Source organism: Euprymna scolopes, chromosome 10 (assembly GCF_053919585.1).
Source record: "Euprymna scolopes isolate OS-2025 chromosome 10, ASM5391958v1, whole genome shotgun sequence".
In the NCBI taxonomy this organism is placed as follows: Eukaryota; Metazoa; Mollusca; class Cephalopoda; order Sepiida; family Sepiolidae; genus Euprymna; species Euprymna scolopes.
The window spans coordinates 12,861,495-12,879,150 of NC_136491.1; the positions used below are offsets into that span (position 1 = coordinate 12,861,495).

At 33.0% G+C, this 17,656-nt stretch overlaps 1 protein-coding gene across 4 annotated transcripts in view; it reads right to left on the bottom strand.

The window, feature by feature from the left end:
- The window catches only part of LOC145285801 (uncharacterized), a 665,485-nt gene that overhangs the window by 426,321 nt on the left and 221,508 nt on the right, over positions 1 to 17,656 (bottom strand). Inside the window, exon 1 of one of the 4 annotated variants that reach the window (XM_080134179.1) lies at positions 1,761 to 1,819. The exons of the other annotated variants lie outside the window; for them this stretch is intronic. Within the exon in view, the coding sequence (XP_079990305.1) occupies positions 1,761 to 1,804 (44 nt within the window). The 5' untranslated portion in view covers positions 1,805 to 1,819. Of the gene's footprint in view, positions 1 to 1,760; positions 1,820 to 17,656 lie in introns of those variants that run through there. 4 annotated transcript variants of the gene reach the window in all.

Genomic DNA, 17,656 nt, shown 5'->3' on the forward strand with positions numbered 1-17,656 from the left:
TGTAATACGTTTTAAACTGTATGTTTTACCTTTGACAACAACATGCATGGATGGAAAGGTACGGATTTGAAAAACGGCTTATATTACATTTTTTTTTAAATTGAATAATATAATAGTATGGATGAAAAAGAGAGAAAGAAAACATATAATTATAATCTCTAAATTAATATAATTTACGTTAGCGATACTCTCCGTTTTGTGTATACGTGTTTCTCGTTCTTACGCGACTTACGCACTATTATTTTATGTTTACTATCAATCATAACATACATTTAAAGGGAACTTGAAAAGTTGTATTAAATTTTCAAATTAAAATGATTAGAACGCACTTCGGTTTATTCGGGAACATGTCAACTAAGTGTTTGTGTTTATGGCTGAACAACTTATTAGTTATATAACCTTCGAGATTGGCAAGAAGTTTTGAAGTTTTATAGCATTCAAATAGAAATTTATTTAAATGTGTCTCTTATTTCTAAGTATATCCTGATACATTAGGAGATGTAAAGCTTTAGCAGTTTACATTCAATAATATCTTAGATGGAGATTAGACTAATATGATCTAATATACATGTCTTCTAGTTTTATAACAATCTAATTCATTTAATAATGTCGATATAAAATGTTACAGTAATATTTAATTTTTATATATAAAGCCTAATTAATAATATTAATTTGTTAATATTAATTTTTTAAGCGAAACAAAGATAACAACGAAACCCTCCCTGACAAAGTCGGATATGCACAGCTGCCGGATTATATCGTAGGAAACTGCAATTTAAGAGAAAGTAAAAAAGAAGAAAAAGATATTTATGGAAAAGTTTATGACTTCAAAGGTATTTTGTATACGATACGGAAAGAAAAATTATATGGAATGCAGAACAATACAATAGTAGAAAAGGTATGAAATATATCACAAAAAGCGAATAACAGACAGAAATGTATAATGATATACTCTGATCTATTTGAAACATATGATTACAAAATACAGAAATTGAAAGAAAAAAAAGAAAGGGATATATAAGAGATAAGTTGAAACAACATGTCATCTTCGAAATAAAAATAAGAAAGAAAAAGATATATTGGAAAGAAAAAAGTTACGAAAAACATATTAGAAAAAAAAGGAATATATATATATATATATATATATATATATATGTATGTATGTATATATATATATATATATATATATATATATTAGAAAACAGAAAGGAACTAAACTAAATAAAATATGATAAAGAAATAGGAAAATAACTAAATAATATAGTAAAAATATCGAGATAAAACATCATAAAGAAACAAAACGAAATATATATTAGAGAGAAAGATAAAAAAGGAACAACTAAATAGTAAAATGAAAAAATATGGAGACAAAATATTATAAAGAAACGAAACGAAACAAAATGTTAGATGGAAAAACAAACGAAATGACACACGAAGAAAGAAAAAAAAACGAAAGAAAACACGAGCAGTATATTTGAAAAAAAGAAAGAAACGAAATATTAGAAAGAAATATAGAAATAAATAAATCATGCATATAAGTATAATTCACTGACAAAATTAACTATAATTGAGTTATAATTTCAAAAATATTTAAGTTTCTTTTCGTAATTTTTCTATATATAGTGACACGGAAATTACGTAAGAACAATTAAGAAAGAACAAAATAAAAAAAGTGAAGCCAATTACAAGAAAACGCTGGTAAAAAAAAAACACACACACACACAAAAAGCGTAAAAATAACCAAAAAAAAAAGCACCCACCCCAAACTAGGAAGGACCTGTTGCTGTTCTAATAAAATCTGCATAGGACGATGAACTATAAGTTGAAGGAGTTTTGAATCAGACTGCAAGAATACAACGAAAGATCAAAGCAATTCCAAATGAAACGAGAACTTGTCATTTAAATAAAAGCTATTTTTAGAACGGTGTCAAAGTGGAGAAAGCTGATATGGGAAAGTGGGAGGAAGAGAATTGTGGGAGGAGATTTAGATTAAGAAGAGGAAAGAATTGGCTAACATTAAAATGACTGGGAGAAGCAGTAGTAGTAGTAATCGTAGAGAAAGGGAAAGAGAAAGAGAGAGAGAGAAGGAGAGAGAGAAAGAAAGAAAACGTAGATCTAAATGAGACGGCATTATATTCACAGCTGTTTCTAGTCTGGGATAAAAATAGATATCCTTTCTTTAATCAAAAGAGGATTTCCTCTGAGACAAGTTTTATATTTGACACAATATGGAATGCCCCTTTTCTGAGGAAATTAAATTGTCCCATATAAAAAACCGCCCATTTGGCTAGCATGGATCTCGTAGACAGATAAAATGCAATATTATAATTTAAAAAAAAACACGTTAGACATAGCATATGTTTATAGTAGGTAATTCAACCACCGCCCCTATAATAAAAATTAGACTTTCTGGATCGGTGCAAAATCTTTCGTAATTAGTATTACATAGTGTACGAATATGGGGCTGACAATAAGGTAATTTCCAAATTTTACACAGGTTATAATGCCTGTGACCATCAGCAACTAGAAACACATATAGAACCATATTCCACTCCGATGCAAAGGCTATGCTCGTGAACACGGAAGAATCAAAATATAAAAAGGAAGTTCGAATTTTTTTCATGTATTTAGACAGAAATTTGTTTTTACACAAAATGATTATTCTCATAACTTTTTACTTTTTCGAATTTTTCTAATACGGGGAGATAGGTCTAAGGTGACTGTGTGACTTTTTATTTCCTTGCGTCATCTAATGACTTGAAACGGTTTTCTTTAGTGGTGGGGGCTAGAAAAAGCTACATTTTACGTTTAGACTTTTGTTTGAAAGACTGGAAATTCCTTTCATATGTAATATATAGCTGCTGGGCATTTTGTGGACGCTTAGAGTGAATGGAGACCTTGCGATAATAATGTAGTTCTTTTCTTAAAACTGTAAATGTATTTATATAAGTAAACGGAAAAAACACACTATCATATTACTATCTTTAGACAGAACAGATACTACACTTGAGTCTTTGCCAGAAGACCAAGAAGGTATATTTAAGTTTTATGAACGACCAAAGAGCGATATGATTTTTCTTTAATTATTTTTTTTTCTTATATTGCGTTTTCGGTGATCGGGAGATCTGATCTATTAAAAAGGATGAGAGAAGGTGATAACATACTACGAACATATAATTAACGCATTTGCATACTAATTTAATGTTCGTAGTGGGTTATAACATTTTTTCCTCCTTTTTTAACGAATAGGATCTCCCGATCGAATAATTCATAATCTCGAAACCGTGACACTCATACTTACGTACGTTAAAGGTATTAATGTAGAGATGATGCTCATCCATCGATTTCGGCGAATAGCAAGAAAAATCACTGATGATGACTTGTGCGTGAAATGGTTATGACAAGAGTTACGCAATCTCCAAGCACGCATCTCCTGAGGTGTCACTGTTAAATATCAATTTCAGAAAGATTGAAAACAATGCCGAGACAAGCGGAGAGCACATACATATGTTGCTATTACAAAAATGGTCACGCATCTGGTACGAGTCAGGGTCATCCTTGCTTAACTTCGTTGATCCTACGATAACCGGTGTGTTGTCGTGATTATGTTTTTTATTATATACTCGTAGGGTTATATACAAATAAATCTAGATGGAGTCTAGATCTAGAGAGAAAATAGAGGAGGAGAGAGTGAAATACTTGGACAATAAGAGGAGGAGAAATAGAGACAGAGAGAGAGAGAGTGTGTGTGAGAATGTTTGTGTGTGTATGTGTGTGTGTGTGTGTGTGCGCGCATTGGTAAAAGAGTATTTAATGATTGATTTTCGTTACTCATTACTATATACACTACTAGCAGTGGCTACGTGGTTAATGGCACAGACTGAGGAGCTGAGTGTGTCAGGTTCGAATTCAGTTCGTTTCCTAGAACCCACAACTTGTTGATAGCAGGTTAATAAATTCTGGATAATCAACAAAACTCATGCAGTTATGGCTGTTAATCAAACCGTTATATAGTTGAAATCTCTGAACGTAGAGGAGCTCATTTTGTAATGGATGTTCGAATTTTTGGTATGAAAAGACATGTAAATTGTTGTATAAGATAAACAACGAACGTGAAGAATCGAATGGAAAGGAAGGTTAAAAAAGGAAGCAAAAGGAGAGATGTAGGTAGGATGAGGTAGATAAGTAGGCGTCTAACAGATAAAGAGAGCGAGAAAAATAAGGAGACAGAGATTATTATGAAAACTTAATGAAGCAACGCGAAATTTAATGCAAGAAAGATTGTTTACAAATTTCGTTTTAGAAACACGCGTTAGCTTTTGTTTGCTTCGAAACTGGTATAATTTGACAGAAGGGTAAAACTTTAATCATTTAATTTTTATATTTCTTTACTATATTATCATGAGTTCTGGATGATTGATACTCGTTACTCATCACATTATATCTTCAAACGGTCGCAAATGGCTTATGACATAGGTTGAATGTCTGGTTGCGCCACATACACATTTATTATGCCTAGACTCTTAGCACTTACCACATGTAACTTTATAACGACCTTATAGACACATTATTCGTTATAAAAATCCTACATTTCATCCTAGGAGAAACATCATCTCAATCGCATTATCTTTAGAGGAAGTTGTTCCTATTTTCCCCTCTAAATCTAAATTCCTTCTACCGCCCCAGTCATGGCCGGTGAGAAATATACACAGTATAACTATATTTTCCTGGCACCTTTCATAACTGAATTATAAACGTATAGACATACCATTATCTTTTCATTTCCTAATTTAAAAATAATAATTACTCCCTTGTAAACTTCCGGCAATTCTCATTGGCTGAGTTATGAATATTTTCATATTAAGAAATTCTATTTTTCTTTATATAAATGAAGAATGATTATTTTTTTTAAATGGCGTCACTAAGAAACATTATTTCGCCCGGCGATGGACCTGATATAAAAATAAAAAAATCTATTTTTGTAACTATTGCAACACAAAATAATATTAAATGTATAAAAACATTTCACAAAACAACTTTTTACGGACAAAAATACGGCCATTCTTGTGTTCAGTGCAGGTTACGTAGTAAATAAAAACACAACTCCGGTAGATTTTATACTTTGCAATCAGATATAATAAATAGTATACAAACTGCAACTTCTCTGAAGAAAATAAAATATATATATATATAGATATTCGGTAAACCTACATTATATTTACATTTTTAATTTTTTTTTTTATAAATTTCTGGCCCGTTACTTGGTTTACCTTTACATGTGTTTGTGTTGGCGTGTGTGCGTGTGTTCTAGTCAGCATGCGTTTCGAAGAAAAAAAAACAAGCTTTGGTTTTAAATACTTTGCAAACACATTTATTAGATATTAATAAACATTACAGACTACACGTTCTTTTTAGATAATTACATATCTGTCATCAGTATTATGCATGTAATAAACATAACAAAAAGCAGCTTCTACGGAGAAAATGTATGAAAAAAAAATCTGTTTTTACATTCTTTGCTATCGGAAAAATTTAACTTATATACAAACTGCAACTTCTCCGGGGAGAATTAGATATCTATATATATTCGGTAAACTTAAAATATTTATTTATTATTTTTTTATATTATTCGCCTGTTACTCTGTTTACATTTACATGTGTTTCTGTGTTCTTGTGTTCCCGTCAGCGTGCGTTACCAAAGAAAAGTACAAGTTTTGCTTTAAAATACTTTGCAAACACATTTATTAGACGTTAATAAATATAGCAAACTGCAAGTTCCATTTACATAATTAAATACTCATCTAATCAGTAATTTTATAGTATTTTATTTTTTTCACTTTCTCTCGTGCTATTTTTTCCCCGTTATTTTCCGGTCAAGTCATATGAGTGTTAATTATTAAAGGTCGGCCAATAGAAAAAGTTTACTCTTCGTTATTGTAGCGATATCATACAGCCGAAAGATTGGCTTTATTTAAAAACACAATCATACGTACTAATATATTCGGTTTATTTAAATCTTGACCCGATTAAAGACTGTGCTTCTTCGTTATTGTAAAAAAAATAATTTATAACAAGTTACATTTATTGCCAATATTCGCATTCCATGAATCCACAAAACAAATATATTCCACGGTCATTTCTGTTTTATCACGTGACATCTGTTGCATATACATAAGAAATAGCTTACATTTCTATTTCCTGCGAAAACTATTTATTTTAATTGTTGACTTATTTATTATCGTTTTGCGTGCATTTTGGATATTTTAAGTAATGCAACATGGCAAAAGCAATATCCACGGGTATTGAGAACATGAATATAAGAAGCATACATTTTGCTTTTTATGTTTTGTCTGCTTTCAATCAAAGCAACGCGTGACCGGATACAGCTAGTATTATATATTTTGAAAAAAAAAAATGAAAGTTTAAATATGTATTCACATCAAAACTGATCGGAAATAAAAATATATTTTTTTAATTTTAGCATATTAAAATTCATGTAGGTGCCAGTTCATTTTATTACACTGTTACTATGTAAATCAATCACGAAGTCGGTTAATCGACGACCAAATTGATTCTCAGATCGGCTTTATATTAGGTTCGTCATGATCTTGACTGTTTAGAATGTTGGCTTATCTTTAATCCACATTCAACAGATAAAAACAAAATCTTTAAACGTTTTCTTGTCCCGGCAAGTATATGTATTTAGGTATTTCGGTCGATGCCTCCGTTCAGTCTTGAAAGACAAAGGATAGCCCCTGCGCGGGCAGCTGCGCGTGTAATTGTGAGGCAAGGGTTGCGCAATCATAACTACATTTCTCCCGAATCAGCACTGCTAGACTATAGTGGCAAGAAGTTCAGGACGACTGAATCAATATCGATATAAGCGTAGAGTACATACAACACAAGGAAGCAAGAGAAGACTTGATTCAAAATATTTTTATATCTCTTCTCTTTTGGAAAAACCGTACGATTATGAATATCACCAGTATCAAAAAAAACCTTATACACACTCAAGTTTACTTTATATATGAAAACAAAAGAGGGGAGATATAACATATGCGAAATATTTGGAATAAACTCTTCACTTGCAGTTATTTTAGATGATTTGAAACCATAGCAGCAATTTTTAGTCTCTTTTCTACCAATACCAGAGGTATTGGGGAAATATCAGACATTTTGTAATTCATATTCAAATCTGGAAAACAAATGACTATGATTGAAAAATGTTATGGCTGTAAACGTGACAAAAACAGACTCTTGGTGATCAATTATCCCCTTAACGTGCGACCTTAACTGCAAATATCATTAAACACTTCAGGTCATTACCTTTCAAACACGGCATTCATTTATAAAATTCTGATAAATAGTCGCTGAGATTTGAAATTGAAAATTGAAATGCTCATATCTTTGGTTCGATGGGACGAAACTACATGAAAATGTGCAGGTTTTTTGAAGATTATAATCCTATTATATGGTTGAAATTTTTGAAGATTATAATCCTATTATATGGTTGAAATTTTACGACAATTAGGTAAAAAATAGAATTTTGTTTTAAAACCAATAGATTATGCTAAAATTTTCCTAGATGAGTATATAAAGTGTCCTGGCAAGCCAGCTTTATTTTTGCCGCTTTCAGATGAATTTTGTCTGTTTTTTTGTTTGTTTTTTTTTTGTTTTTTCTTGGTTGTCTCCTCTGTGGCTATGCCCGGACACTTATGTGTGTGTGTGTATTTATACACCATTTAACAAGCAGCGTTATATGTAATAAATTTGTCCCTTATTTCTTTAATCTAATCATATTTAAATCCAAATTGTAACATATCTTGCATAGGAATCACAAACGTTTTCGACTCTTTATCGAATCATCCTTCGATACCAAGAAACAAACAAACAAAAAAACGGATAAAGAGATTTCCAATAGATAGCCGGGAAATGCACACGTGAAAAGTATTGCCTTGCTTTGTTCCAGGAACGATGAATCAAGACAGTAGCAACATTTTACAATTGTCAAATTAAAACAATGTTATCTGGTATATTTAATTCGAATGTCATAAAAAATACGCATTGAAATTTTCGTCTCGAGTTGATTGTCACTTTTAGTAAATAATTTTGTCAATCGTGTTTATTTCAATGTCAACAAAACATCAAATACTTTCATGAGGTCATTGTCATTAAATATTAATTAGAAACAGGAAACTCATGCTTAACAAAAAGTTATGGAGGATAATGAATTGATAATGGAAGTAAGATTAATGTTTAATCAGTCACTACTGGATAGAAGTATTAAGTAATCCGCATATGTATTTTTCAGTAAACCACACCGAGAATTGAAGCTTCAACCTCAACATTCGTATTAAAACTGTCCACAATGACCCGGAACAAAGTCAAAGGGAAAAATCAATTGTAAAGGTGATATTCTCCTGAGGGTTGAAAGTTCGGCCGAAAAATACAATCGCGAATTACTTAGGACCTCTATCCAATCATGGTTGACGGAATATAAGCATTCTACCCCCGTTAAGTAAATAACGAGAGTCGTTCCTTCCATATTCCCCAGAAACATTACCAGATTCGATAAGACACATTTGAAGAAGGTTGGAGATTTCATCGACCGAAACGTTGTGAACGTGACACTCGAGATGAGAATAATAGTTCGGAGAATCAAAATATACGAGTAACTAATCCTCATCTCAAAAATTCATAAACGTAATATCGAAAGTAAAAAGACAGAAGCAGACAGAATATACAAATCGGCAGTTTAAAAGAGCAAATGATTTTGAAAGATGGACGAATACACATAGACGTTGACACGAAAAAAGGTTAAAACAGATAACAAGAGCATAGGTAGGGTTATCAAAGAACAGACATATATAGAGTTTGAGAACATGAAAGAAAAATATAAACAAAAGAATCGAAAGCGATGGTATAGATAGATAGATAGATAGATAGATAGATAGATAGATAGATAAAGAGAGACAGAGACGAAGACAAACAGATAAAATAACCTATGCACAGAAATAGTGAAGCAATTACAGAGACGGAGAAACTGTTATACCAGAAAAAAAAATATAGCTAATGTGAAAACAATGTCGTGTGGTGTGAAGCGTGTTCTGCTTCAAGACCAAACGCCTTACAACGTATCGAACACACTGATTGATATCTATAAATAAAGTGTAATATTTCGCAGCTATGGATAAATGTATCCCACGTATTAAGACACATCTAACACGCATACGCAACAGCATATGTTTATTTATTTTTGGTTGGTTGGTTGTTTTTCTTTTACGGCATATCAACCTTTTTCAGGTTATTTAATGCCGAATCTAGTTATTTTGAGGAACGATTTTTAATGGAGTATATTTGTTATTTAAGTCGGATTCTATTTAACCCATAGTTGGGACCCTAACAGGTACTACAACTCCGGGTCAGAGTGGACCTGGGAGCAATAGAATTAAAGAGTGCCTTCACACTCCCCAAGGCCCGCAACGTGGGGCTTCACCATCGGATATAGTTTAAGGTCATATCCAGGACCATTTATTTTGGGAGATTTATCCTTACATTAATTGGAAATAGAAAAAATGCATCAATTAATGATGTGAATATAATTAAAAGTAAAATTTTACTAGCATATAAATACTAGCAAGGTACTCGTTCTCAGACTTGTATGATCAATGTAGACAGCATTATATATTTATCTTTATTCTTATTTTCGAGGGGGGGTAGATCGGGTTTAAAGTGCCCACCCTACAAATAGACAAGTTTAAGAAAAAATAACTTCTACCCTGCTAGAATATCACTCACACAAGAGAGTATACTATATTTTTACAAAGTCACAAAGCCATTATTCGCGTATTCATTGAGTAATTTTTACAGGGTCAAAAATGTGTATTACATCTAACAAGTTTTACATTATCGGCCAAACCTGAAGCTTTGTCCCATCGTTACATTGTTGTATCCCTATATCTATTTTACTAGCACTTTAATGGAATGTGCTCAGATGAACACATAACGCTTGTACCTTTCGCGAAATACCTACACCCGACCAACCCGTTAACCAAAAAAAATAAAATAAAATAAAAAATAAAGGCTTTCAATGTATCTGTCCCGACGCTTGTTCCTTGTGAATGTTCAATAATTTATGAGTTTATTCTGTACATAATGAAAATTATATTGAAATAATTATAAGAAAAGGTAATTTGATACAACCTGGGTAGTCCATTGTCAGAAGGAGTACAATGTCCCCCGGGGTTATGAATACACGCACCAACGAATACGGCTGCCCCGTATACCTTTCGGAAAATCAATAAGGAGTAACCATACTTTTTTGTTATATTGGACTACTGCCTTCTCCCCATGACCAATATTCTACCTACCTGGAGGACATTGGACTACTGCCTTCTCCCCTGGACCAATATTCTACCTACCCGGAGGACATTGTACTCCTTCCGACAATGGACTGCCCAGTCTGTATCAAATTACCTTTTCCTATAATTATTTCCATATAATTATCATTCACCACTCAAAAAACTATTTTCAATATTTGTGCTGAAAAGCAAAATAAGTGTCTATTCACAACTGAATATTTTGCTAACCGCATTTCATTTCCTCTGATGATATGACCCTTTATTGAAAATCCATAGATTAAGGAAATCAACAGAACCCCTTCTATATATTCATTTTGTCAAACAATAAATTCTTAATTCGAATATATGTGTCTATATGTTGTTTTTCCCCAGAATTTAAATATAACCACTAAACTTATATATATATATATATATGTATATATATATATATATATATATATATATATATATATATATATATATATATATATAATTATGTTATCAAAGAGTAGTCGTTAACAAAGCAAAGTTTATCATGATAAGAAAAGCTCAGCGCTATCAAGGGCAAGAAGTAAAAATGAAGTTTGTAACAGATTAAGTAAACGTTCGGCGAATATAAATATAAACATCTATTTAGAAATCCCAACCAAATAAAAAAAGCTCAGTACAACTAAAATATGTACTAGAGATTTTAATCCAACAACACAATTTAACTCCATAAATTATACTTTGCATTAATTTATAGTTCAATATGATAATCTAATGAGATATATTAACATTTTATTTAATCCTTTCAGAGAAATGCATTCGTCTCATCAGAAGAATGAATATTATAGCGAAGCTATGAATTTGCTGATGCTGGCAATAATTGAAACAGCATTTTATGAAAACTCGTCAGAAATGCAAAAGTATATATATATATATATATATATATATATATATATATATATATATATATATATATATATATATATAGTGCAAAGAGCTCATGAAATGGCGAAAGGAAATGAAAAATGAAAAGTGAATTAAAGATTAAAAATGAAAAATCAAAATGAAATGAATTCCAAAACAAAATGAGCATAAGAGGCAATGTTTTTCTAAACAAGTCGGATTTAAAACTTTGAAACATGGATGTAAAAAAAGAAAAATCAAAATATGTGTAATCCGCGGATTTACGAAATCTTTATATTTCTTACTAGCTGACAGCTCGGCGTTGCCCGGTCGTAAACTGCGTTTAAATGTGTTCGTTTAATTTATGCAGATTGCATATGTATTATTATAGAATCATCTTCTATTGATTATTATATATTACGAGGAATAATTTGCCCAGGTTTATTAATTCGAATAAAACTTATTATTATTATTATTATTATTATTATTAGTAGTAGTAGTAGTAGTAGTAGTAGTAGTAGTAGTAGTAGTATAATAATAATAATAATAATAATAATAACATCATTCATCAAATTCTGTTTGTGTTTGTTAACAATATCATGTCAGCTGATATTTGGACTCACGAGGAAGTCCTTGGAGAAGTCCCTTTTGATTCATGTTTAATTTCAAAATATGCAAACGAAGAAATGGTTTGCGGCGATTTTAGATGGTAATTCTTCTTTTATCGTAAAATTGATCTAATTAATAAAGAAAAAAGAAAAATAAAATGGGTAGATACACTCAGGCTTGAACATGGGACCATTCGATCGGTAGTCGGATATTTTACCATTAAGCTACATCCCAAAATTATAATCAATTTTTTTAGAGGAAATTATTTGCTGAAAGTTTATTTCCTTTGCTGGTGTAACATAAAGTATAAACTTGTAATTTTTTTCTCTGTTATCTGTAAGAGAAAGAAGCTATTTTAGAGATCTGATTGTTTCAATTTTTGATATTTATCGGATGGACCTCTGCGCCGAACATATCTAAGAACACTACCAGACACATAAATTAGCTTTTTTAGATGTTTTCAAAAGATAAGCTCAGACGTTTCGGAACCTATGAGGAAGGAATTCTAACTCACAACGTGGCTCTCTCTCCTCTCTCCCTCTCTTTATATATATATATATATGCATATATATATATATACATATTATATATATATATATATATATATATATATGCGTGGGTGTGTATTTGTTTGTTTGTGTGCATGTTGAAATAATGATTAGTTAATATCTTAAATCCATATAATTGGCAGAGAAATAAATAGTATGAGTGGGAGAGCGCAAAAATATAAAATGACTAATAAATCCCGATGACGTCAAGACGTGTGGGATTCATAAATCGAAGGATGTGAATATCTGTCGTTAAATGTAATTTATTATGTGACATTTTCTCATTTAAATCACGCAATCATTAGTCTGGCTGCGTAATGGCTCGTAGTGAAATAAACAATGGAATAAGTCGGCCAAGATTATCTAATGTTTATTTGCTAAAAAAAATTTCGTTCTTTGTTTAAAGATCGGAAACTTTTTTCCAACAATTGAGTTTTTTTTTTTACTAGGAGGCTACCAAATATCAAGAGCAGGAATCCACTCGAGGATAAGAGTTAATGTGTGTACTAGAATCACTGGGATAGTAGCATACCGATCGTTTGTTGTGGAAATGTTGTATAATTAGATTATTTACGAGGACGGTTAAATAAGAATTTGTTTATGTTGGACTTGAGGGAGAAAATATTGTAGTCAACTAGAAAGCAAGTCAATAGAACAGAGTTCTACAGACTGGCCGGCCAAGGAAGTAATCTTTGTTCATGGAATTCACGTTTTTGTTTTAGCACCGATAGTTGGTGAGGAGATTTATTGATAGTTAAGTTGGTTAGACGAGTGTTTTTTTTTTGTGTTTTTGTAAAAGATTGGCGAGAGGGGGTGATGGATTGCTAGGAAAGTAGTGATAAAGCAGAGACAGTCTCGCAACGTCACTTATGTGGCAAAAAGGTTGCAGAGAATAGAAACCAGCATCGCTTCGTAAATTACAAAGTCTGTTTTAGACTCTGCGAAGGCAGTATAGGATACTCTGAGTAGCTCCTGTCCAGATGGCAAAACAGTACTACATCCTAAGCGTAATTGGCTTTTACACAGGAAGGGAACTCCATCAGTAGTGAGATATCTTCTGGAGCGGTAGAATGATCCAACAATTTTCCCAAGACCTTGGAAACTCATTTGATGTATGTGTTCCATTTCAGATCAGGAGGAAACGTCAGACTTAGAAGCTTGTCTAAACATGGAGTGTTTGCAAAGCGATGGCTGTCTTTTTCAATACGGATCAGTAGAAAGGGAGAAGTTTTGGTTTTCGATTCATAAAAATTAACAACTTTTTTCTTCATTGCACCAGGTCTTCAATAGTAGAGGAGAGAATCAGAGTGTTCGAGGCCGTTTTTAGTCTTTGAAGTGTTGCCATACATGGTAGTATCGTCTATATAAATGAATACGAATGATCTAAGAATGTGATTTGGGAGATAAAGATCAAGAAGAGTTAGGTCCAGGATTGAACCCTGGGATCGTTACCTTCTGATGTCCGCCCATCAATCACTACTCTTATAAAACTATAAGAGAAGAATGATTTAATACCGAGGAGACATTTTCAGCAAGTCCGTAGCTGGACATCTTGTGTAGCAGACTTTTATGCCACACCCTATCTGAAGCTTTTCATATGGCAGGAGCAATATTTTTTTTTATTCGGGGATGGTATGTGGCGGGAGCTGGAAAAATGGCGTTCATTGCCCAAGTCAGGTAACAAGGTCGACCAATGGATGATTCTGTCGAGTCCCTGTTATAGCACTTCTACGCCTGGCTAATAGGCAAAGAAGGAGTATGAAAGCCGGGCGATAGACAGAGCCTATCTCCTCCTTAAGCAGCTTAGGTTTGCCAACTTATTTGTTTGAGTCACTAGCTTTAGTAAGGTTGTCGTCCGCGACTAAAGACGCCTCCCTTCCCTAAGTTTAGCTTCAGAGTTTTCCTTCTCCTAGACGATGACCTGGGAAGATCTACGGGCCCATCAGCACCGAGAGGATTCGCCCCGCGCCTGATTGACCTGGACAAGAAGCCTGCGTCGTGAAATTCAATAATTCTGTGAAATATTACACTTAGAACACCAGCTGTAGGTCTAGCAGAGCGGAAACCATATTGCATGCCACTGAAGAGGTTATTTATGTTGGTGTGATTGATTATTTCTCTTTAAAACACAAGAGACTGATTAGTCTGTACTAAAAGGGAGATGATCAATCGCCTGAATTCTTAAATACGGAGCAGACTTGTCCACTGTGTTGGGAAGCATTTCTCTTTAAGACAATCTTTAAACAGCTTTGTAAGTATGAGGTCTAGTTTTGTTTGAAGCTTTTTTTTATCCTTTTTATGACTGAAATGCATCAGGGCCATTCGTTTACATTGATCAAGATTTTTGATAAGCATGGCAAACTCACGCACAGTTGTGTGTATGGCGTATACGGAGTTTGCAGACACAGGAGGCTGCCCTGATCACATGGGGTGGAACTTGCTGTAAAGTTCGTGGCAACGAGTTTGACTTAGTCTGATGATGATGAGATTACTCCAGGTATATTGATGATTGTTAGGATATAGGAAACGCTTCGGTTCAGGGGAAAAGAACGGAGAATGAGTTTATCTCTGGGAAAGTTGTAAGAAAACAGTTTAAGAAACTTGCATACTGGCCATAGGTTCGTAAATAATTTGAGTTAGGTCATAGGCGATGGGGAAATCATGACAGTACCTCTCCTAATCATCGTTTGTTTTCGAGGGGTTTAGCCATTCGATATTGTAAACATTGAAGTCACCACACGCGTGGATGTTAGCCGAGGTATGATGTGGTCAGTTTTCTCAGAGATGTTCTTATAAATAGTAACTAGGCTACAGAGGGCAAATATAAACGCAGTGTTGTGAGCAAGTGCTACTCGGAAGCAAATATAGGGCAAACTTTGATCTTCTCTGGACATGTTCCTGCCACATCTTAAGCTATCTATAATGTGCGCACATATTTCATTCAGATAGCAATCTTCGTGATCAGATTTTGATGTGAAGTTTGAGCATTCTTTAGTCGCGCAGTCGGATAGTGCAGCGTCGGTCCAATACGGGTTTCGCACAGGAACAATAGGGCTGGTTTGGTCATCTGTAATTGGATTTCGACATCTGGAATGTTAAAACGTAGATACCTGGTGTAAGAGAATAATACGTTTTTGTAGGGATCTACGTTGAAAGTTAGAGTCATGTGTTTACTCTTGTTTTTAGAGACTTTTCATGATTGAATATAGGGGTCTGTGGAAGAGGTCAGTAGAGGTGGTTAGAACATGGCAAGGGAGGGATGGTGAAGGAGTAAAATAGGCGAGGATTTTTTTCCAGACTATGAAAAGGTAATGTTGAAACATTAATGAGAAGCCCCACGAGAAACTATTACATGGTCCAGAATCCATTCACAAAAATACAGCAATACTCATGCTTGCACACGATGATAGCACGGCCTCCTCAAGTGTTAAAACAATGTTCGGATCCCGGACTATCAGGCGGATAACGTAAGCCCAGTTAAAACGTTTACCCCCAGAAAGTTTATTAGCGATATGACCATGCAATTAGGAATAGAAATAAATAAATTCCGACATCTCACGCGACTGCACATGCAAAGTATCAGCCGATCTAGTGTTTAGTTTTTTCCTCTTACTCGCTAGAAATATCATTCATTCGTGATGAGGACAGAGGGGCAAATTAAAATAAAAAAAACGAGAGTAACGGAGGCTGCCGAAAACACATGCACAGTGCATTGTCTATTCTCCATTAGGAAAAAAAAGCATTATACTTTATATATGCGCAGTTAAGCTTTTTTATGGGAGAGAACAACGATAGGTTTCCATATAACTAGCTGAAATAAAACAAAGTAAAAAATGGACATAAGACATTTTTTTTCAATTTTTACTTGCTCGAAATATTTGAGGCAAAAACGCCCAGAACCGGCATTTAAAAATGGCTGGCTTCGTCAACCGTCCAATCTATTTCCAAGGAGAATCAACTAAGGACGAAAATATTACTTTGTCATTTGTTATCAAACAGAGAAATACAAAAAAAAATATGAAGTAATCTCTTTTTTTTTAGCTAGAAGTTTTGGACCATCAAAATTAAATAATGATCGTACAAATAGTATACACTGTAACGCATAGTATCGCAAATAATTATTCCGTATAATTTTGATGACTGTGCTCATCTGATATAATTATTCTCAAAATCTTTCAACCGATCTAAATGCCGATGTTGTGTTGATGCATCTCGTCGACTGGGAAATCTCTTTCTCGAACTTGAGAATTTCGTACAGAATGTTTTATTTAATCAACGATGATAGCTTGTTCTCGTCTTGTCAGCTATTTTTTGGTGGTAGTTTCATGTAATCTTTAGTTGAATTCTTCGAATAGAATGTAGGGAGGATTGAACTTTTATCGTTGCTTCTCAACACGGAAGATGATCTTCATAACTGAGCAGAAGAGGCAGAGTGTGTCGGTTACGTAAACTATATAAGTTGTCCAAAATAGTGGGTTTATAAGTTGTTAAAGATAAACATCTGATGAGTACGTGAGTAAATATGCAGCAAAGACATAATTTTGCAGACATGTTATTGGCAATATGAAAAATATTGTAATGGATTATTTTGACAAGTAATAAATAATCAACTGAGAAAACTTGAAATTAGGAACTTGGAGAATTATTTTTTATATAAACATATATATGTTTTGGACGATGTCAAAACATGGTTGATTCATTACCCACTCAGCATCGGCCGGTGAGAAACGTTGGCTGTCATTTTGGCGGTTGGGTTTCGATCCTGGCTTGAGGCAGTTGCCTGTCTAATGAGCTGCGAAACAGTACTGTATGTGAATGACTATATATATATATATATATATATATATATATATAGAGAGAGAGAGAGAGAGAGAGAGAGAGAGAGAATACTCCGAATAATTTTTCGAACACTTTTGCATATATATATATATATATATATATATATATATATATATATGCAAAAGTGTAGTAATAGAATACTCCGAATAATTTTTCAAACACTTTTGTATATATATATATATATATATATATATATATATATATATATATATATATATATATATATATGCAAAAGTGTTTGAAAAATTATTCGGAGTATTCTATTACTCCAGTAGATATCTTTATTGCCGATGCAATCGTATATCTGTATAAAAGCCAAGTACGTTTTAAAATGGAGTACAGTTGTCACATCTGGACAGGAGCTGCTCGGTGCGCCCTATCCCTTTTTGATAGCGTTTCAACCTGGTTTTGAAACCTAGTAAGTGATGC